This window comes from Dendroctonus ponderosae, unplaced genomic scaffold, assembly GCF_020466585.1.
Source record: "Dendroctonus ponderosae isolate FM_Combo_2020 unplaced genomic scaffold, Dpon_F_20191213v2 Dpon_F_20191213_201, whole genome shotgun sequence".
Classification (NCBI taxonomy): domain Eukaryota; kingdom Metazoa; phylum Arthropoda; class Insecta; order Coleoptera; family Curculionidae; genus Dendroctonus; species Dendroctonus ponderosae.
In genome coordinates, this window is record NW_026018178.1 from 6,233 (window position 1) to 29,359 (window position 23,127).

A 23,127-nucleotide genomic window follows, 5' to 3' on the forward strand; every position below is an offset into this window, starting at 1 on the left:
CATAGGTCTATTGATAGCAAATAACCAATTTTACGGGTCTCTGGCAAACGGTCAATGCAGGTGAAATTATACATTGGTTTGCTATTACCATAAAAGAGATTAGACACATTTGCAAAAATCTCTGTGGAATAAATCGACTGCAATTTGATCACAGTTTATGTTAGTAAAATTACAAATTAAACGATTTTTATATATGTGACTATCACAAAAACGCTAATTAAATACATCGGGCAAATACATTAAAATACCAAATAAAAGCGACCGGAATAAATGACCAAACGTTTACTAGCAAAACTTTCAGATTGTCACTCACCAAAATGATATTGCACAAGATAGAATTAAGATTGAATATATTCTGAAACCAGCACATTGTTCAATATTAAAACACTAAAATATTTTTTGTATTTCAGGTTACGGCAGCATTGCCCCCAAAACAGCACTAGGCAAAGCTGTAACTATGGGCTACGCTATGTTAGGTAATTACACATGATTAATTAAAAATCCCAATATTGCAAAGAATCTAATCAATTTTTCGAAACAATAAAAAAACAAAGTATATATCTAATTTGAAATATTTTATTTATTAGGTATTCCCCTTACTCTACTATACCTATCAAGCGTCGGCTCTATTCTAAGTAGGGTAGCAAGAGGAGTGTTCTCAAGAGCTCTTTGCTGCTGCCTTTGCTCTAATTGTGGATATTGTTGCTACGACGAAAAACGGATGGCAGAGAAGGAACGAAGAATGAAGCGAAAGAGGCAACAGGTAATCGAAGTATGTTTTATCAAATTTATATGAATAGTAGAAAGTATAATCTAAATGTGCTTGTGCCTAATAGAATATAAGTTGGCTTTAGCTTTCTTTGCATCTATAATTCAACAATGATAAGAGTCAGTTTTAAGAATTGTTTGTTATTACAAGCCTTTGTTAGAAGCACCAAGGATTCAGACCATGTACACATGGACATCTTAAAAATTATACTTCGCGAATTAAGTTTCTCCGTTAAAATTTTGAAGTTAAAGTTTGAGAAAGCGATACAGACAACAATACATTTTTGCAAAATTTTTTGAACATGAAGTACTAGATGAACACTATCTAGTGTATTGAAGCAATAAAAATCATCTAAGCTAATTAATTGAAGTATTAGTTAAGAGACTCTCAAGTTCCAAATTAAGTGCTTCCTCTATGACGAACCACTTGAGTTTAAAGATGATCAGTGAATGCAAGAGAATTACTAACTGGGAGGGTTTAGGATCTGGAAGGTATTAAACATTTTACAAAAAATTACTTTAATGATTGCTGGCAAAAGACTTATAGTTTTTTAACAAGGTTGGAAAGGTATCAAAAGAGTATGGAATCTCATTTTTTGCACTAAATAAACTCAAACTATTTCTCAAATTTTAAGTATTACTCGAAATGACTCAAAATGGAAAAATGGCAAGACATAGACATTTTACACAATCCAACCCGTTGAGCCAAATTATTAGCGGTTATCAAAGCCTAAGAAACGCCCTTGGAACTTTTTTATTTTCTCAGCATAATCATTTTTTCTCGAAAATTTCATATGAGCAGAGAAATCAAAAATAGTTTTGATTTTAAGAAAGCACTTATTGCTTGAGCCATTATTTCTTTAAAAATATACAGAAAGGGACATGAGCGCACGTCACTGGTTTTAATAATTTTGGTTTATTATGTGATTCAATACCGTGTCCGTTTCCGAGAAATCATAAAGTCGCATTTTTTCTTAAATTTTTAATTCCCTGTTGATACACTAGATAATAAAGGAAGCGTTTCCGGCGTTTACAAGAACTTTTTTGCATAAAATTAAATTTCCTTATGCATAGTTTTGATTTGAATTTAACCCGTAGCACCATGCATATAGCAGAGCGTTTACAACGACACCTAATTTTGCCTTGTTTACGTAGATAGAATGTTGAAGAAAATGATCCACAATCAACGATTTTAGCACAAGTCGATCGAATATTAGGTGTAGTTCGTAACATAAAATCTGGTCTAATTTCCCTTAATTTCTGATTAGCAAGTGATGGAATTTTATTTCAACGAATGATGGCGAATAAACTAATTGGCTTTTATTTGTTGAAATCAAGAAAACACCTTTTCCAAATTTGCTGAAGGTTGTTATTTGGATGTTTAGTTTATAGTCGCCTTTTTATATATTTCTGAATGAAAAGTAGTAAGAACATGGAGAAAACCTATTTTACGGTAATATTATTCAAACTCTATTTACCTACCCCAATATTTTACTTAAAATAGATAACTCCTTTGTATAAAAACCTCACGAAATTATATATTTTTCCTTTTAAAAGTAAAACTGACCATTTGCTCGATTTGTTATCAAACACACGCAAAACGATGTTTCTATTTCTTATTTATTTAGGATTTTAGAGCATTTCATGACAAATGGCGCGGCGATAATTTGGCAAACGCTTTTCAAACTTGTTCAAACAATAATTCTTTGTTCCTTGTTTTTACCTGTTTTTATTGTTAAATAATGTCCCGTTGTTTTGCCATAAATTTGACAAAGTTTCTGGAAAATCATAATACGTTAAAGCCTCACCTTTATACTGGATTCTGCTGCAATGAATTGGTAACAATACAGTTTCATGTTCTAAGATAAATATGACTTCGCGAATTCAATTGAATCCAGGTTTTAACAACTATTAAAACATAACGACACTGAGTCGACTACAGGGCGAACCTAGAATGATATCGTAGAAACAAAATTCCACCAACTGTAGATGTCATTCTATTGGAATTTAAATCAGCTCACACTGTAGACGCATTAATCTGCAATAAAAGTAGTTCTTCTGTCTTCAAGCCGGATATTTTCTTTGCAGCTGGAGTTGCAACAGCAATTAGGTCTGCAAGAGCCATTCTACGTGCGTTCCAATTCAAGTTACAGCAACAACATCCACTCACCCTGTAGAGATAGTGCTGGCAAAGAAATTGACAGTCTAAGTGGTACTGACAACGAATCGAAGAGCTCTATTCATGGATGGAGTATCCTCGCTCCCATCCTACTGTGCCTAGTTATGATGTTCATATACATTTGCATAGGCACTTTTGTATTGTATAAGTTAGAAAACTGGTAAGCTTTGCTTTAAATATTCCATGGATTCATATCTTGATAGCGTGGCACGGGAAGTAAAAATGACATTGAAAAAATGAACACGATTCGCAATTAATGGTTCTTTCAGGTCCCTTCTAGATGGGTTCTACTTTTGCTTTATGAGCCTAACAACTATAGGATTTGGAAATATGGTCCCGGGCTCTGACCCATTTCCAGACTACGATTCTAGTACCACGCTGTGGTTTTGCTCAATTTACATTATGTCCGGAATGGCACTAACCGCAATGTCATTCAATGTTGTTCACGATGAAATTGTACATAGGTAATTAGAGCACCTTAGTTTCACGCATTTTACGTCTACGCAGATTGTTCTTGTCCAGAATGTTAACGAAACCATGAAACTATGCTTTTTTGAGCTTTCTTGAAGGTTTTATCTAAATTCTATTTTAGAATATAATACATCTTTCAGAAGTTAAATATCAAATATTATTAAAAATGGAATTGCCCCAAACGAACAACTCACTTCATTTTATAGCAATTGCTGACGGGAATATTTCTTTAACTAGCTTGTAATGAACAAAATGACCGATTTTATTATAAGCTCAAATACGAATTCAATCGCGATTGAATACCATGCAATTTCTGTCGGATATTTAGATTAATGTACGTTCAATTGTACGGTACATTCAATATTAACTTTTAATTTATAATTTTATATTAAAGTAATATATTGGTTTAGATTAAAACACCAGCAAAAGTCAGTCCCGAAACTAAATTCAGTCAGTTTTTCCGATGATCTCAACATTAACGACCCATACAACTTAGCGTCATGACAATTTAATCCCCAGAAGAATTCGACTTTCTATCATAGAAATCTTACGGAAGAAACTCTACTCAGTACTGGAACACCAACGTCTGTTATAGGTAAGTTCAAAAACGATAATATTAGTTACGAACTAATGAATAAGTGGGCCTCGCTAGAATTGGGTTAGAACAAAATAAGGAATAATATTATAGATTTCTATACAGGGTGATTCACAACCTTATGCACACAGAGCAGGGGCGTGTAGAAGACCTCAAAACATGTCGAGCTTCTATTTAAGTTTTCTAGATACAGGGTCTTAAAGTTTCAAAAAACATTTGGTATTTTCTCTTAACTCCTACAGTTTATGAGATATTTTGCTCAAATTTTAAGCGTAATTGTTCAGATTTTTTGTGAAAGAAATTAATTTTATAATAAATTGAAATATTCGTTACATTTTTGTGTATTTTTATTTGGATCAGCTTAAAGCCGATAAACCTTAATTATTGTAAAGTAAAATAAAATAAAAAAATTAAATTTTAAATTTGACTCGTCAGCCATCCCTATTTTAACGTCAACTTGCACTTTAAGCTTTCACACAAAAATGTGAACCAAAGGACCCAAAAGAAATATAAAAAATGTATAGAAAATCACCCAGAAACCCTACACGGACTCACATTTGTGCAAATAAATCGAAAACGAAGATAGCTTCTAAAAAACTGCAAGGAATCGGAAAATTCAGTGGCGTGCCACAAAAAGTTCGGGAGGGCAAAAGGGGGTACGCCTCTAGACAAAAGAACACCCTGTACAGTTTCACAACCACTCGCATTACCGACGGGTTAAGGGTCTAAACATTAGACTACGTTATAAATGTGAGCAAAATATCTCATAAGCTGTAGTAGTTAAAGAGAACATACCAATTTTTTTTTAACTTTAACACCCTGGGTCTCGTTAAGCATGGGCCTGGGAAAAAAACTTAAATAAAAACTCGACTTGTTTTAACATTCTCTACACGCCCCTGCTCAGTGGTTATGAATCACCCTGTATTTCATTTCTGTATTATATTTCATTTCTATTACCACCTTTTGCGGAGATACAAAAGATTCATACCAATTATTTGAACAGTTGTGTAATCAATTCAAAATATCGTTTCATTCAGTCTTAAAAGTTATTTCAAAAATATCTTTTAACTTGGCACTTGGCAACTTCTCATACATTTTTTTTACTATGGGAATCGTTAGAGTTGAGACACATTAATTAACAAATTGATTTTTTACTGAGTGTTGGGAAAATAAAAGTTGATATGTTCAGTTCGTTACAATGTACCTGGTTGGTTTGGTTAGTAAATTGAATTGGTTAAAAAGTTTAATTAATATTCGAGCATTTCTGTTTCGACGTAAGTAAATTTCGCAACAATAATTACAGCTAAAGTTGCCGTTGTTAAAAATTAATCCACATCAACATGCAAGCTTGCACCGGGTATCGAGGAAACGCGTAAAAATTAGATTAATATGTATGAACACATTATTTGCACAAAAAAAAACATATGTAGGTACAAGAGAATTTCCAGGAAATACGATATCAAGTAATATCGGTTGCTTTATTAGTTCATTATTCTTTTTAAATTGAACTTTTCCTGAAACTGATAACTTAAGATATGTGCTTAATCCTTATTAAGCCCATTTCTAATCAGCATTTACCTCGCTAGACTAGAGAAAGTTTTTCTTTTAATATGCAAAAAGTATTGCAAACAAATTGTAGGAGTAATAATGCAAAAGTAATCAATCAAGTAAAATCAACTAATGCAAATATTAATTTGAATTGCAGATTTGGGTCATGAATTGGTTCCTGTTACTGTGGGTACTAAAATGCCTGAAGTGATCGATGGTAGCGTACTAATGACTGGCGTGTACACTTTACCTGAAGAGCCAGAAAATGAAGAGAACTCGGAAGGAAACACTCAGATGTAAAAAACTAACTTTAGGTTACCACTCGAAGAGTAGATTTTAAATAGTGAGAAAGTGTAGTAAAATTGAATAAAGATTGCAATGGCAAAGTTCGGGTTTTAATGGGAATTGTAAAAGTGGAAACTGAATATTTCAATTAGCGCGAAGTTTTACAATCATAATTGCACTCTATTTCAATCCAAAAACGTACCCCGTCTAAACCATACTCCGCTTCATTATTTGCTTAGTAATGTTTTCTAGGAAAAGTTATGAGAATCGTTTTAACAGAAATCGAAATATTCCAGTTGCTGAACGATTTCAATCAATTTTATTAGTTGTTGTCAGTAGAGTTCCATTAGCTTGAACAATGTCGACGTCCATTTAAACAAATTGTTTTTAACCAATCTCTGTAATTATGGCTTGAATGTTTGTGTTATTTTTTCGTTACTTAAAAATTCAGCGAAACGCTGTAGAAAAGATTTTATGGAATCTCTCAGACAGTGCGATTGAATCGTTACAACCGAGAAAACATTATATCTTATGAGGGGTATTGCGCTACTCTTTATAATTTCTGCATCATTTAATATCCTTAATGTTGTTCTAAAAAAACCCAGAAAAACGGTCAATGTGTATCTTCAATTTTTCTATATTTTGGTAAATGTATAGTAATTGCCTTTCCCGAAAGGAAATTACTGTAATCGTAGGTATTGATTTTTACACAGGGTTGATACTATTGGTTGATCCAATTAAATATGAGTGTTACATATAGATTTAAGAAAAACATTAGACTTTATTGATTAGTTTTAAGTCTTTTTAGGAAGCTCTATGTATTTTAATATCTTTATATTTTTGAACATATCACTAACAAATTTTGGAGTTTGAAAAAAATGTTCCTGGGCGCGATACCATAACTATATATATTATGACAACAATGACTAATACATTCTCTCAAATTTCATTCGATAGTTAACTCGTAACAATTTAAGCACGGTTGTTTGTTAATAAATTTTGTGTTTTTTAATTAAAAATTATATTATCTCATCACAACAACATGTAATGTTGACCAAACCTTCTCAACTTTCCCATAAATCATACACTCACAGTCACCAAACAATTGTGATTGTATTATACTTAACATGTATTGGGTTTTAAGATTGCAACTTAACATTTGAAAACATGCAAGTATTGGGATGTAACGTAATTTCGTTTTTTCATCAGCTTTATTGCACTTTACTTTCAACAGTCCAATTGGGCAATAAATAAACGTATTTATTAATTTGAATTTTTTAAGTTTTATCAATGGAATTAAATATTTTATAATATAATAGGTATAATATAAATTATACTTCTTAATTAAACCGAGTACCAAAAATGACTTCCACAAACATTTATACCAAAGGGCGAAATTATAGAATATTTATTTAAAAACTGTTTAATTTGATGTGCCAAAAATTGTCCGTGTACACATCTCTTTGACGAAATATGATTGGGCATTGAAGTCCGATGTAATCATTTGCGCGAAAAGTAACCGAGTAAGCAACCGTCAAGTGTAAATAACTTTGAAAATAAAGGAAAAAGAATCCGCACTTCCACACAAGGTAAACATAAATGAAATTCTAAATAAATGTATCGCTAATTTTATTATTTCCAAAGGAATAATGTAAAAATGTAAGAATACTAATATAAATGCTATAAAAGTAATTGTACGATTACTCAAAAATAATAAACCTCGAAGTAAATCCTTTTTAAAGAGTCGAAAAGTTTTCCGGAAGTGTTGCATGGAAAACTGGTCTCATGGTTTTGTAAGAGACTATTTATAGGCAATTTTGTGCCTATTCCAAATTGTCTAACGAATCGTTGGCGAACTATTGTAATTATTCTAGTTTGAGAGTCGCATAATCGGATTAAAATAACCATTCTTGTTTGTCCTGTTAGCCGATTAAAATGACTGAAAAACCACATATGAAACGGAAAAATAATTGAAACCTAAGAAATGTTATTCTCTGAATGATGAGATCACCAAAACCATACAACTTTTGAGTGCTGACGAAAAATGATTTTGTTCAGTATCAAATGAATACGAACACAACTGCTAAAAGCAGAAATCTTCATTAAATACCGTTTAACAAAATCAATTTTCAAGAATTTCAACTATTACCAAAATTTTTATAAATAAATTCCTTGGTTCATTTTATTGTAAATAATTCACAGGTTTTCGATGCGAGAATATGCCGAAATAATTGGTAAATGTTGAACATTTGTATAAAGAAATAAATAAATGAAAATTGCAAATAGTGTTTCTTTCACTTAAACCACCAATAATTATAAAATAGAAAAAGGGCTATACGCAAATCGTTTTAATGGTAAAATGAAGGCAAGTTGAAATGAATGTGAGCTTCTGACTAAAACTTTGAAAATGATTTTGTAATGAAAAAGATTGAAGAATTAGTGAGGGGAGTAAAACAAACAAAAAAACTATTTTATAAAACTCATTATATCCAACAAATTTATTTGACAATTGTTATATGTTTTGCAGTTTTGAGTATCCCATCCTATTTTTTCCGCTTCCTTATACTCAGCAAAATAACTTTCGTCACCATTATTCGTTGACGATGGCCTTAAAGATCATAACATTTTTAAATAGAGCGAGTTCTTAAAAGCAAAGAAAAATAAAACAACTTACGTGAACAGCAAATGAACTAAATCGCCGATAACGCCGTTAGCGTGCAGAGTTGTGTAGGCTGCTGCTTCGCAGATAGCTTTTAAAATGCACTCTTTCCCTGGATACCCTTTTCTGAAAAATAAATTGTCGATGTCATAGGCATTAATTCTAAACCCTAGTAATTCCTCCCGAACTAATTTATTATCCCCATTTTATTCCCCAAAGTTTTCGTATTTATTTCATATGCCCCAAGGCATATCAAGTACAATATTAATGTCACTCTTTTGTGTTTATTTATATTGAAGTCACTCGAATGTGTTCGGAAATAAAATTAATTGCGATTGATTCAATAAAAGGAACAAGGCTTGGTGTGACAAATGTTATAGATTTTCAACCAACGCACTTTTGTTGCTTAGATATTCGGAGTGAAAACATTTTATTTAAAGATTGATATTTTATAGACTGAACATTAAAACTTTAAAGCTTTCACATAATTTACGTAAAGAACCGAGTACGGCTTATTTAACGTATTAAAAAGTATACAGATGATATTAGAGAAGCAATGCATTTTTGTTTTTATGGCCCGATAATTCTAAAATTCCAAAAAAATCCACTTTAAACATGAATATTGTTCAAAGTTTTTCATTTTGTATTTATAAAACTTCAAAAATTCAGCATACAAAGTGACTCATCTTACACACTACATTTTTATGGTTCTGGATAATGTCGGAATCCGAAGAATTATAAAATCAGTTGCATAATAATAATGTTTAAGTACCCTTTCACTTCCCCCCAATAACACTAATGATGTAACGAAATAGCATGCTGAAAAGGGTGACTTTTGGTTTATTCATTTCTTTTCAATTATTTTGAAAAATGCAAAAGAAAACATTTCTAACTCTAACTAACGCTAAACCGTCAATGATGCAAACTATGCAATTTCCTAATCCATTATTTTATCAATTAAATATTTATTTACTTGATAAAAAATAATTAATGAAGTTAAAAGCTGAAAACTTTTTATTAATTAAATAAAAAGTTTTCAGGTTTAATCTTCGTCCGAAGGCCAAAGATGTAGCATAGTTACCAAAACTCGCGTCAGGTAAAAAATTTTCGGCAAAGTACTAAAACTCAGTTATTTTATTTTAATGTATTATTTAAGGCATGTTAATTGGAAACTAAGCATGCGAAACTTTTAAATTTTTTAAAAATTTTAAATAATGAGAAATTTACTTACAACAACAATTTTTCTTTGATAGACTCGTACAATGTCTTTCTACCAAAAGCCCTGTCGCTTACTAATGGAGGAAACTCATAGGTTGTTGTATTATCTGGCAAACTGTAATATGCTTCGAAGAAAACTGCATAAAATAAGTCTATATCTGGAGAGTCTGGAACTGGTAAAGCCAAAGCTGCATAAATCTGAAACAATCAAATTATATTTTGAAAAGTATAAAATGGCCTGACATTGTTTTGGCAACAAAATACAGATCATTTAGTACTTTTTTGTGGGTAATGTGAATTAATTACGAAAAAAATATTGAAATTGAAAAGAACGACACTCGAGTTCTTTTATGGCAAGCGTAAAACTAATTTAAAATAGTAATTGTCCCTGGGAATGTAAACAAATACAGTTAAACCCTTCACTGGCTTGGAAATAATTCAGGATGGTTAGTAATGCTACAGTGTTTCACTTGATAACCAAGCTTGAAAACTTACCCCCATTCCAGACCCCGAAGGAAAATGGTATTTCCAGTTAACTACAGTATAATCATCATCACAAGTTACTATCTTAGCAAGTAAAACTACTATAAAAATTAGGAAATGCCTAAAAGTGTATACAAATTGAGAACAAAATTGTCTTACAGACAATTTAACCAAAAATAACTTACTTGCCCACAATCATTGCGATAAGACGCAGTCAAAGACTATTTTTGAAGACCCATGCATGTGGGAAATAACGGATTATGGTGATGTGTTAATTAAACATACATACAAAATGAAATAACTGTTAAGCAAATCTGATAATCGCTATTTGGACTTGGATTTATTGGTGTTTATTATATTGCGATGAACAAAAGTAATAATTAAATTTGCCAACAACATTTATTCATATTGCATGACGATATGCAAAAATGATTGCTAAAAGAGCAAAAGGGTTCGAGTTCTGGAAAGTTTTATACCGCATTTGGTTAGCTGGCCTTTTGAAGAGATAAGTTGATTATTTTCAGAATATATCAACTAAATTAAACATTTTATAGATGTGTTATTAGTCAATAATTGTGTCTTCATTAGAACGCTTCGCATATGAAAAACTATTGACGATACTTTTCAGCAGCTGCGGTACCGTTTCCAATACCATAATTAAACAGCATATTTGTTTATTGTAATTAGCATGGAGTGTTTTCCGTATTTTTTTTCAAGATATATAAACGCAAAATTATCAATTGAAACACTATTATGGAACACTTACATGACGACACCACTATGACATAACAATCGGCTGACTTAAGATCGCATACATTACGAGTAATTGATATCTATAATTTGAAAATTAAAACAAACTTTCACAGTATTTTAATGTGTGTAATTAATGAAACTCAGTCCGTTCTCTTGACTGGCTCCCTATACTAATCGGATCTTTCGAGTGGAAATAGAGCGGTTCATATTTCTTTCATAAAATAAATTTGAAGAAGTAATAGTGTATTAGGTATTATTAGTTACAATGTCATTAATAAGAATCTAAATGATGTTTTACTTTCCCATTTAACAAAACTATAGTAAAACAAGGTATTTTTGGTGGAACTATTCTCAAGACGAGGATCGAATATATCAAAGTTCAATATTTCAATATTTACGTTATATTTATTTGAAAATGTTAATCATAAGACAAGTGTAACAATTAGAGATACAATATGCTAACTTAATTAGCAAATGGTTGTTAAAGGCATCCGTACGCTTATAACAATTTTACGCAAATATGTAAATAAAAAAAATAAATTATCATTACGTCTTCTAAAAAATGTAGGTGTCAACGTTATAATAAAAAAAAATAGATAAAATCTAAAACATGTCCAAGAACTTTATCTGATTTTAGTGCGTCGACGCATTACGATCGTAATGCGTTAAATACTAAACAGTTTTTTGGAATATTCGAATGTTTATTTAGTTTCATTGTTTTCGTATTTACCTACTTGTACCCTTATTATTACATAAATAAAGCTAACTGTGAATGTTGCTTATTATTCTTTTAAATGGAGAATCTCTAAAACGACATCTTATATAGCCCCTAAGAAATATTTCGCAGTATTAATTTTCACATGTGCATCAGCAGCTTGGTGGAAGGTGTTATGAGTGCAAATTATGATCGCATCTTTTCTAATCTTATAGAAAAGCAGTGAATTTCCAGCAGTAAAATGTGATCCTAAACAGCAATTCAACAAGAACTACGGCTCAGAAAAAATGGTGGTAAATGCAAAACAGCGATCAGTTCGAATGTGAGAACCTGATTGAGTAAAACAGTACCAGCTTCTCTGGTAGATAGATATTTTTGTATAAATCGCACAAACTGAGTTAAATTGGAAAATAGTACTGACGTTAATCGTAGGGACTCGAATCAAAGTAGCTAATAGTTTAAATGATCACATTTGTAGGAATAAGTACTAACAAACACTCTAAAGTAACGACACAACACCATTAGTCCAAAAAGACCGAAATCCACACAAAAACACTAAGACACCGAAAAGTCCGAAAAAAACTCGCTAAACTCAAACATAAGACATTTTTTGCAAGCCATGACAAACGTAACAAAAAAACGAAAATTTAGGCGTGACATCTGTGAAGCGAATGGACAATGAAATAAAAATTTCGCTCGAGTGCTACAGGCATCTGTACCGGTTTGCCAGTTGCTGTTAATTCAAGCCGTTCGCTGGTAGATGCGCGAAGCAATTCTGACATTTCGCTAGCATGGTAGCAAACCATTTTTGACATAACATATGTTTGTGATTCAATGCGGGCTGCCTGCATATCCTTACAAGAAAATAGACACCGGCCATCTTTCTAGAAAACAGTGTTTGATTGATTTCACCATCAAAATTTAATCAGTTTTTAATGTCAGAACCACAGTCCGCCTTACTACTTAGGAAACAGCTAGCAGGTCAGTAAGAAACGAGGAGAAATAGCCTTGCAAAGCCACGAAACGTGCCCACAAAATGTCGATTTTCTCATTAAAAAAAAACCATCATGCAGATCATTTTTTGAGTCATTTACCCTGCGATTTAAAAATAAGTTCCCACACCCTGTTCACTAGTGCCTCAAAGCTATCTTACTTGCACCGTGTTAATCTAGAAATATATTTTGAATTAAACACCTCCAGCCCTTCACTTAATGGCTTAGTATTAAACTTTTGTGGTTAAAGTCTTCAACCTTTGTGTACTCGTACATCGATATATGAATCATAGAAATTCTAGAACCCCGCAGCAAAAGGGTAAAATTTTCCAAACTGCCTCCAACGCTGATTTTTGATCTGACAAAACCAAGCTTTTACAACCTTCATGACAATCAGTACGCAAATTTCACAACTCTCATTGGAACACTTCCTGCAAGAAAGTATTTTTTGCATTCGCAAGGTTAAACTTATTATGTGATATCAGGGTTATTTAGTGTATTTTAATTGAGTAACTCGTAAGAATTTTTTTTTATTTATCCAAACATCCACAGGCTCGTCAAAATTAGACTCGAAAAAATTATGCTTTGTGCCAAGTTCTGAGATCTCAAGGTTCAATGAAATTCATGTTCCAACACATAACCCCAATATTTAAACATGTTTTTATTTATTTAAATAGCAATTCATCATTTCAACAACGATGTCTCACTAACATTGTATTCCCTAAAAGGAATGTGCTTTTGTTTACAGCTTTGAAAATCACCAATTAAATTGAGACCTGGATACTAAAAATCTCTAACATTTTGCCATTTTATGTTCCAGTATAGGAGTATTCTATTCCACCCATCAATAGATCCCTAAATTATAAGTTGTAATCATAAGTTATTGTTTCAGAATTAAATAAAAACCCAGTTGAGGGTTTTTCTGCGGGCCTAATAGACGATAATGACATTTATAGATGGGAAGTTCTTATTATAGGCCCTCCTGATACCTTATAGTAAGTATAGATAGGTATTTGCTCATGATGAATAATGCCTTGCCTACTTATCTATTATCTCATTTGCTCATACAATGTACTTCACTAGGCATTTGCAAAGTTACTAAATAATAATCGGTTTTATTTTTATATATTTCGCACTGCTATAGATACTTCAAGTCAAACCCCTTTGGATTGAAAGTTTAAAACAGTGAAAAATCCATACACAAGTAAATAGGGTAGTTCTTATTAATCAATTAAGACTTGCAATTTTGGCATTTTAGGCGTTACGATAGAGTTTGAACATATCGTTACCCTAATGCTTCCAAATTTAATAAATTGGTACAGGTGTTTTATTTTTATGTATATCTGCTTTTTATTTCTGTGTTTTATTATATCTTTTCCGTTAACACGTAATGACCGATTTTTGGTTTTGTGACCCAAAAATATAATTTCAACTTTTTTAGATAATCAGAATTAGGTTAGCGAAATATTCAATAGACCTTTTGACTTGAAATTTCTTGGGCAACATACCGATCGTTCACTCTGATGTCTTTAAACATACCGTAATATCATCAAGATATTTCACGGTGTGAAAGCAATCCATCAAAGTGCTCATTCATACGTTTGTGTCCAAAGCAAACATTTTTATTGGTTGCTCTACGTATTTTTTTCTTTTTACCTCAATTTGTTAGTAGCCATTTATCTACATAATGACTGCGAATTTAAACAACTGATATTAATTGGTTTTCAAATGTAGATGTTTCGAATATCAACACTTAACTCTAATTTCAGATGGAGAAATATAACTGTTTTATAAAACTAAATGACACTAAGGAATTGAGTTGACGCCGATTAGACTAGACCATGTGCCTGACCAACGTAACTTTGTGTACTTTTACATCGATTACTGCTAATAAGAATTTACTTACATTAAAATTGGTAATAATAATATTATCGAATAATCGAATTGTTTTCAAAATCGAGAGAGTAAATTGAAATAAATCAATCACGCTGTTAGGTGCATTAGCAATCCAATTCTCGATAGAACATCCGAAAACTAAAATTATAAATTTAACTATCGACGGGATGAAATATTAGCTCGATTTTTTTGTAGATAACATTGTTAATAGGATCGAAAAAATAAAATGGCTTAATTAAATGTGCTAGTGTGTTTTTTCAACGGGTTCTTCCGATCTTGTCATCAGTTCACTCAAATAAACGTGGTAAAAAAACCTTTGGGATTGTTTCAAGCGGAAATCCCCTCATCCTAGGGCATAAATTAGATCTTGTGTAAATACTCTCAGACCTTTATCAATTGCTATTTGAAATTGCCAATTATTCCATAAAATGAATACAATCAATGAAATCACCTTATTTATCTGCCTTCTATATTATTTAATTCTTATTTGCTTCTTTTTTCCTCTCTTTCTGGTCACACCTCAAATTAAATCTTCCTTTGATTCTAAATGGCTACATCACTTCTGTCTTCGCGCGAATGTAAACCCCATTATGGTGTTGCAAAAGTACAGTCGGCGACACATAAAAGTAGTCGATTAAATAATTGTTGTGTAAATCTGACTTTTTACCTCGATCTACCTTTGCGTAAATGATATAATACTGACAAGTAAATTTTCCTAGAATGAAATGAAAGACTAATATCCTGCAGGTACTCTTAATTAAACATTACAAAAATAATAAATAAAACGCAAAATTATGCATTTTTAAGCTCATCTTTCAGATTTGAATAACTATGAAGTTTTACTTGGAAGCTATTGCCTATTAACGGCCTAGAATTAAAATATTTTTGAAAACGTAATCTTCCTATATGAAATCCAATACGAATTTATAAAAATTCACAATAATTTGTTACACAAACCCCAACCTTTGTTTTGTTTGTCAGTTTTACGTTGAGGGCCCTTTTTCATAAATACCAAGAGTGGTTAGTCTTCTTGCACAATTTTTGTCGCACGAGATGGCAATTTGTTAAAAACTATTTTCTGTCTCAGATGTTTGGTAAATCACCTGCTTTCTTTTAAGAAGTCCTACATGAAAAATAAGAAAGGAAAAGTGGCTAATGTGTAATTGAAATAGCTGGTAAAACTCCTTAGGGGTTATTATTATTTTATTTTTATCACTTTAAAATTGTTTGTAATACCGTCTACAGCGATAAAACAACTCTGAATGAAAATTATTAATCAATAGGAACATCGCAGATGATAAAATGTGTACTTGCTACGTAATAACATATTTTTAAACATTTGAGTGACCGAGTGTTGTTCATTACTATGCAATTGTTCTTAACAAAAATTAGCATTGCCAATGATACTTGTTTGTGTATGTCTAAAAGCGTTAATACTATTTTGGCTCGTATCAATAGGTGAAAGTTTGGCCCATGAATGTTGTTACAGTAAACACTGTTGCGAGAAGTTTTAGATAAAGATAATAGAAAAGGTAAAGATGGTTAGTAATAAATAACAAGACTAGAAACAACCCAACTGCTTTCAGAAAAATATCCAATGTCTTCACACACCGAAACAGAAATCGTTAATTACTTTAGTTTGACAAAATTATGTATACATAAATTAGCATTACATTGCTTCAATTGACTGATTTATTCTAATTAGATGGTTTATGAATGTCTACAGTTAACTAGGTTCTCATTTCACTGTCAATTAAATTCGTAAAATACCACATCCTGCATTTCTATGAGCGATTTGACTTTTTAGCGGCGAATTAAACTTTCAAAGCGTAGAAACCAATGTTTGTTTTCTATATTTCAGTGAAGGAGGGTTTTTCAAGTGTCATCTGTATTTCCCTAAAGAATATCCTCTGAGGCCACCAAAAATGAAGTTTGTAACAGAAATATGGCATCCAAATAGTAAGTTTTTTGACATTAAAAAAAATTGAATTACTAATAAGTGTTCTAATATTCTAGTTGATAAAAATGGTGACGTATGTATATCCATTCTTCATGAGCCCGGAGATGATAAATTTGGATATGAAAAAGCCTCAGAAAGGTGGTTGCCTGTTCACACTGTAGAAACCATTCTGATATCAGTTATTTCAATGCTTGCAGATCCTAATGATGAGAGTCCAGCAAATGTCGATGCCGCAGTAAGTTTAATATTTGAAATTAAAGCGTACATTAACTTGTTTTTTATGAAGTAGGAAAATTTTTGCTACTTCAAAATATCTTCAAATATATGAAAATTATTTTTACTAATATCAACAACAACATCGCTATCGACCATTCCGCCTTAATACTAATATCATACAACCAAGAAGGACAAAAATTGGTCATAAATCGAATTCCGCTTCTAAATTTGATTTCACCGAGAATTCGACCCATTGGGAGTCGTAAGCTGTCGGCTTCTTTCAATAACCTCAAAAATGTTTAATTTATATGATTAACTCACTTAATGTCGAAGCGAATCAACTAATCGTCTGTAATTCCACTGTTAAACATGTTCAATGCTTCAAAGGAATAAATTATTGTTGAGTTATATGCAATGATTTGTAAGTAATGCAAATAGTTGTGCAAAAAAGTGCCGATTAGCTTATAGTTCGTATTCAGAAAATTGTTATTCCAGCATTATGTCATATTGAATTTGATTTGTTTAATCGCAGTTTTAAAAATTAGTTTAATCGATACTACTTCTACTCATTTTTTTTCACCAAAACGTTTGGTTTTTGTTTACAGAAAGAGTGGCGAGAGGCATATACAGAATTCAAAAGGAAAGTCGCCAGATGTGTTAGGAAATCACAGGAGCAGGAAGAGTGTTAGTAGGGCTTATAATTTAAACTTAAATATAGCAGGTTTTTTAAAATGCAGCCAATCGAAAAACCTCAATTAATTTCGTACTGAGGAATTTTCCCGTCGATTTATGATAAAGCCAAGTAACAAACCTAAGCTACCCGTGTGACCGTTTCTAGAAGGTGAAACCATTGAACGCTAAAATTCAACAACCTATATTCGATAGTTTAAAAATACCTCATCTAATTTTAATAGCTGTTTAGTTAATAAAACTACATTTCTTCATTAGGTCTGTTAATTTGGCTTACACGCCGTGAGTGAGTAAAGACTCAAGTATCTGTCTCAATAACTCATTGTAATATTAAAAATGACTTTCTTCGGTCGGATTTCAACTTGTCTTTTTGTGTCTATTACCTATATCGAAAAAATTATTTGCTTAAATGTTTCGGTTATCGCTCTATTGGTTTAAAATGTTTAAATTGTCTATGTTCTGTTTTGATTGTCATTTTCATTGGATATTATCGCAGTGTTACAAACCATAAGAACGAAACTGCCACTTCATAGAGTAGATGTGTATATCGTAGTAATGTTTGCTATTGTTATGTAGTGGTATGGTGCCCTTAACATCATGATAATATTTGAATTGAAAACAATATTTTACAGTAATTCGTTCGTCTACCTATCTATTATGATTTTTAATTAAGCTTTTGTTATAAATGCATTCGATTGCATTGGCAATTGTCCTATTCGCTATCAATTAATACTTTGATTTATTTGAACGATCTCCATGAAACCAATTGAGATATGTAATAGTAATACGTATGCAGCCGCATCGCAGTTGGGTTTTTAGTTTAATTTTTACAATAAAATCAATTACATATTTGAACTAGGCGTGTTTTCATGAAGTCCTTTCTGCTGATAGCATCGTATTCAGCTTTCGAAAATCAGTAAAGCTAAACCGGACTACTCATGCGGCAATCTACAGGGTCCCTGTAAATTTCCGCACTTGTACTGCAAGTGTGCCAAATTCTTCACCCTACTTCCCTCTCCAATTTTCTGTGAATTGTGAATAGGTTAATTTATTTTTCGCAGGTTAATTTATGACTTTTAAGTTTTAAACTATTGTAGATCGGCCAACCCGTTTCTGGAATGATTTTGTATAAGAGCTGTGGGGATATTACTGCGCTAAATTTTAAGTCCTCTTAAGTTCTCCTTATTCATTATAATTCTTAGTCATTATTTAAAAAATTAATGGGTTATAATGCCTTGATTAAATTCGAATGACAATCCCCCTCTTTTCAAAAACTATTGTTTGGACAGTATTTTATTTTATTTTTATTCATATCTGCTGCAAACGCAATCCCAATTTTTTGACGTCTTGAAGGAGCCATTTGTTAACGCACAGATCAAAACAACACTGATAAATTGCTACGTCTTGTAGATAGGCCCGATTTCTGTACAGATGGGGCCCTGAAAATTGTACCCTGTACCCTGATTGCTGTGTGAGTAGGCCGCTTAAACCGATAGTTAAATTCGAATCGGTTTTAGTGAGCGGATTACACAGCAATGGCATTCTGCTGATTTCATGTAATGGGAAACATGTCCGAAATAACAGAACACCAATTTCGGAATTACCGGAAATTTTATTCTGAAATGTCTAGCATACGAAAGTATTTATTTGAATATCCATCAAACATGTGCTACTGAAACATAATATTAACAGAGAAAACGCGTTCGCATTAAACTATCCGTATTACTATGCATTTGTAATTAAGCAGCAAAAAGTCTGCTGTTAGTGATTGTTTTGTGTTTATTAACACAAGATGTGTGCTACATTTCAATTTTATGAGTTATTATTGCGCTCTAATTTGAAAAGAAAGAGTAATTTTCAAAATTAGCTTCCTTATCTTAAATCCACATTTTGCCGGATTGTTCGCTTGTTTTTTTAAATATTCGCGTGCTTTCCTTATTTATATTTAATCGCGTTTCTTGTGCGTGTTTTTTGCTATGATATAATACCCTAAATCAGCATCTTATTCACCTTTATTAGCAAATATTATCAGCTGATAATAATTCAACGATATAATTATATATGTTATGTATTAATAAAGTTAAGTATAACCATTTTCAGTGAATTGAGAATCCTCTCTTAAAATTCATCCAAAATATGGTTAACTTGACGAGAAAAAAACTAAAATGTATGTTTTTCTTGCCTGGGCTCGTCTTATAAAATTGGCCAATTACAAATGAGTTGTAGGGGAATTACAGGTTTTTCCAGACTTAATCAGTCCTATTTACTACTACAAATGAAAGAAAAACGATGAGTATTTTTCTGGAAAATGTTCAAACCATATTGCTTGTAGCAAATTTTGGATTTCTTAGAAGCTTTTCTCGTAATAAGTGGTTTTTATACATATCATAATGTTTAGACCCCGTTTTATTACTACCTATTTACGACTATGATCTTGGATCTTGCTTAAGTTAATAATAAAGTTGGAATATTCCACCTAAAATTTCAAATAAGTTTAAAGCTGACGAAAAAATCCTGAAACAAATTGTTTTGTTAGAAATCACTATTCACCTGAAAATGTCGTACTAAGCGCGCCAGTTTTCAGGTCAAGGAGATGTGTCGGCGAAAGTAGATAATTGCTATTATATTGTGAAAATCTAAAAAAAGTCCAATCCCCTGGATTTAAAAGACATTACTTTTTCCAGACTTACATTAAATCAGTTACTGCTCTGGGTATCATTAATTTCAGATTGACCTACAGCACCTTTTTAGAAACTGCAGGTCTTTTGTTAAAAAAGAGTGATTACTTTATCCTTGCTAATGAAGCATTGAATCATTTTATTTTTCACAAACTCTTAATATAATAATGTGTGTACATTATCTGACGTGTTTTTTTTTCGTAATAAGCGACTTTTTTTTATTGAAATTTCCATTTTAATTCATGTTTATACTTAGGTAGGTCAGTTAGAGGATAGCAAAGTCTACAATTTAATTAATTTTATTTACCGCTTTCGAGAATATTTATATTTTTGATTCTTATGTAGATTCGCTAACACCTGGATTTTGTTGCAAACCGCTTTATTGTATCCATTTTCATTTTATTTCTAAACAGATTCTCATATAAGAAAAGTCTTAATAATTGATTTCATAAGTTATATTACAAACCCTATACAGGGCGGTCCAGATTTAATTCTCAAAAGTTCGTCAGTGCATCGTGCTCGTGAAGATAAGAAGATATTTTGATATCAACTTGTATAGTTTTTAATGTTTTTTTTTATTTGAAAATTAATAAATGAATAGAAATGGTAAATTTTTCAACAATAAAATTGTCGGCCCACTAGCTTCTGAAGAGTTGAATTTTTCAGTGCTTATTAAGACCTCAAAATAGATTATTTAGTTTTATCTCGATCATTTGTATTAAAAATAAAACAATTTAACTGTTTGTTAATATTTCAACAACAATTTTGCGTTAATTGTATATCTTGAATTATTTTTTATCAAAACTCTTTTATGACCTAAAAAGTTTGGATGATCATTTGTTTAAATCTTAATCTAAATTTAACAAATAGGCAAGCGTAAGGAAGAAGACTGGTGATAAGAGATAAAGATTTAAAAAATACAAGCATTTATAAACGTTTTTTACTATTTTTACGAGTATACTGTACTACTCATAATTAAAACTGAATCACCTTGTATATTGGGAAATAAAATGTTTACAGGTTCAACCTGAAGTAAATAGCAACGAACCTGTTTATTTCCCAAAACTTCTCCTTAAATAATGGGAAAATGTATGATTATACAGTCGCGCTTTTCAACGTTTTTAGTTCGTTATACATATTGTGAGCAAAACTTTGTAGACATATTTAGTCAAAAACAGTGAAAGACCGTCTGAACACGTCGTGAAAACAGAAATCGGACAGTATACAGCGTGTTTTTAATATAATGTGCTAATATTCAGACTAGTTATATTATTTACATAATTTCTTGGTTTCACTTCTCCTTCTTGTTCTTCTTTCTTGGTTTCACTTTGAGAAAAAGCTTACATGTTCTAAATGTATTTTTCCTTTGTTCTCTAACTTTTGAACTACAAGGTGATTAAATTTAAAACTTTTTTTAAGACGTTCTGAAACGCAAAACGCTTCTAAAGTCGTTTTCTGCTGTCGAACATAAGTAGAAACTATTTTTGAGATTCTTGTCTTCATTCCTATCTAGGCCCGATTTTATATTTATGTCCTTTTGTAGTAATGCGAAACAAAAATGTATGTATTCAAGAGAATAATATTGAAACCGAAAAATTTTATTGAAATTTAATTAATCGAAACACATTTTGGAATGCAACAAAGCAACACAATAACTTCGCAGGCCGTCAATTATTTTATCTTATGTTTTTTCACTTATTCGGTTTTCTGAAAATTGATTATCACCATCGATAATTCACGGGCAAAAAAAATCGATTGAAAAACCTTAATATTTGCTAATTTATAGTTTCGAAAAATGACCGAAAATCTAAGTATGTAGTGTTTGTATACACATTTTACTGATATTACAACCTGGATCTCGGCACCAAAGAAGAGAATTATTTTTCCAACATTTTCTACTTGAATCTCAGTGAATTTTATAGGTCTTATTTGTATTGATTTAAGTTAAACTGCACGTCAGTTCACATTTCAATATTTGGTTATTTAAAACAATTTCATATAGTTGGTTGTAATGCAAGCAGCTAGTAAATAAACATGTTATCCAACTCATATGTATGATGAAGTCATTGCCAATACCTTTTGCTTTGAAAAAACGGCAAAATATTCAAAACGATAATTTATTGTTGCTTTTTATTACAATTTATAAATTTATTACCATGCCGCACAAAACTACAAATAGGTATTAATTTATATCGAACGCGCTGCAACACCATAGTGAATATAATTGGTTTTTTCACCTATTTTTCTATTGCCTTGGAACACTTTCTTGCTCCAAATATGCGAAAAGAAAGTTTTCCTGAAAGAAAAAATGCACCAGTTGCTAAGGCAGAATAACTGGCTAAAGTAAAATTAATGCATCCAGGTTTTAGGGTGAGGGTTAGTAGGACCAATGTCAGGTCAGATTTTTCGGAACGGTACTAATTACTTACCGTGTGATAATTTTTTTGTTATTTGCTCATTCGTCACCTATTGGCATATCAAGTTCAGAGCTCCGAAAATATAATGGTTTGTTTTGAAAGATTTGGTTGGAAAATCGTTCCAGGAAAATGACAACTGTCCTAATTTCAATAATTACGTCTTGAAAAAGATTCTAGTCTACTAGAATATGCGTATTAATTCAATAAACTGAAGATGATCGTTCGACATCTAGCGAACTAATGAGATCATAATTGTTATTTGCATATTTCATTTTCGCAATATGAAACCTAGTCAATTTGATTGAACTAACACCGATTTCGACTGATTTTAGGTCATCACAATGTAAGCAAATTTTCATGCAAACATACACGATAATTAAGTACATTTTTATAGACTTTTCCGTGGATGGATGCTGTGCGGGTTTTTCCAGACAGGTTAAAAATATAATTCTTGGGCTGATTTATCGGATTTTTATTAGAGCTGGATAACTACTTACTTCTGGGAAAACATGCACATTTTATGTAGCGAGTAGGAAATCAAAACAACCTAATAATTGCAAGAAGGTGTAGAAAATACGCTTAAAACCCAGTTATATAACAGGAG

The 23,127-nt window shown here is 31.5% G+C and overlaps 3 protein-coding genes and 1 long non-coding RNA gene across 9 annotated transcripts; 2 read left to right on the forward strand and 2 right to left on the reverse strand.

Annotated features, from left to right (window-relative positions):
* Positions 1 to 410: 410 nt before the first annotated feature.
* On the forward strand, positions 411 to 5,947 carry LOC125503611 (potassium channel subfamily K member 18-like; the record flags this gene model as incomplete). Of its 2 annotated transcripts, none has more annotated exon segments than XM_048664328.1 (6): positions 411 to 476; positions 588 to 772; positions 2,857 to 3,107; positions 3,217 to 3,411; positions 3,829 to 4,013; positions 5,719 to 5,947. In XM_048664328.1, coding segments are annotated over 5 exon segments (791 nt in total), but the record flags the coding sequence as incomplete, so codon positions are not given.
* A 2,349-nt stretch (positions 5,948 to 8,296) lies between these two features.
* Positions 8,297 to 12,284, reverse strand: LOC125502307. 5 transcript variants are annotated; one of them, XM_048664326.1, is made up of 5 exons: positions 10,392 to 10,900; positions 10,219 to 10,327; positions 9,737 to 9,921; positions 8,521 to 8,631; positions 8,297 to 8,454 (listed from the first exon to the last, which is right to left on the reverse strand). In XM_048664326.1, the coding sequence occupies exons 1-5, from the start codon at positions 10,403 to 10,405 to the stop codon at positions 8,313 to 8,315; spliced, it is 561 nt and encodes a 186-aa protein (XP_048520283.1). In that variant the 5' UTR covers positions 10,406 to 10,900; the 3' UTR covers positions 8,297 to 8,312. The 5 variants fall into 5 exon arrangements, 2 of the variants coding, with proteins under 2 accessions (XP_048520283.1, XP_048520284.1); XM_048664327.1 differs by lacking the exons at positions 10,219 to 10,327; positions 10,392 to 10,900 and adding an exon at positions 12,167 to 12,284 and having other exon boundaries at positions 8,298 to 8,454; XR_007280987.1 differs by lacking the exons at positions 10,219 to 10,327; positions 10,392 to 10,900 and adding an exon at positions 12,096 to 12,280 and having other exon boundaries at positions 8,314 to 8,454.
* A 131-nt stretch (positions 12,285 to 12,415) lies between these two features.
* LOC109546447 (ubiquitin-conjugating enzyme E2 G1) lies at positions 12,416 to 18,283 on the forward strand. The gene is made up of 5 exons (XM_019917412.2): positions 12,416 to 12,655; positions 13,559 to 13,661; positions 16,424 to 16,521; positions 16,579 to 16,757; positions 17,344 to 18,283. The coding sequence occupies exons 1-5, from the start codon at positions 12,610 to 12,612 to the stop codon at positions 17,425 to 17,427; spliced, it is 510 nt and encodes a 169-aa protein (XP_019772971.1). The 5' UTR covers positions 12,416 to 12,609; the 3' UTR covers positions 17,428 to 18,283.
* Positions 18,284 to 22,213: 3,930 nt separating this feature from the next.
* LOC125503610 lies at positions 22,214 to 22,752 on the reverse strand. Its single transcript, XR_007280990.1, has 2 exons — positions 22,536 to 22,752; positions 22,214 to 22,402 (listed from the first exon to the last, which is right to left on the reverse strand). It is a non-coding gene; the product is annotated as an uncharacterized LOC125503610 (long non-coding RNA).
* Between the last annotated feature and the right edge of the window lie 375 nt (positions 22,753 to 23,127).

Excerpts from the sequence above, each read along its gene's own strand:
- LOC125502307 (XM_048664326.1), bottom strand. Across the intron at positions 9,922-10,218 it reads CTTCGGGGTCTGGAATGGGG|ATTTATGCAGCTTTGGCTTT; the intron begins GTAAGTTTTCAA and ends TGATTGTTTCAG. Across the intron at positions 8,632-9,736 it reads ATCAAAGAAAAATTGTTGTT|AAAAGGGTATCCAGGGAAAG; the intron begins GTAAGTAAATTT and ends TTTATTTTTCAG.
- LOC109546447 (XM_019917412.2), top strand. The coding sequence starts at position 12,610 with ATGTCAGAACCACAGTCCGCCTTACTACTTAGGAAACAGCTAGCAG. Across the intron at positions 12,656-13,558 it reads ACTTAGGAAACAGCTAGCAG|AATTAAATAAAAACCCAGTT; the intron begins GTCAGTAAGAAA and ends TTATTGTTTCAG. Across the intron at positions 13,662-16,423 it reads GGCCCTCCTGATACCTTATA|TGAAGGAGGGTTTTTCAAGT; the intron begins GTAAGTATAGAT and ends TCTATATTTCAG.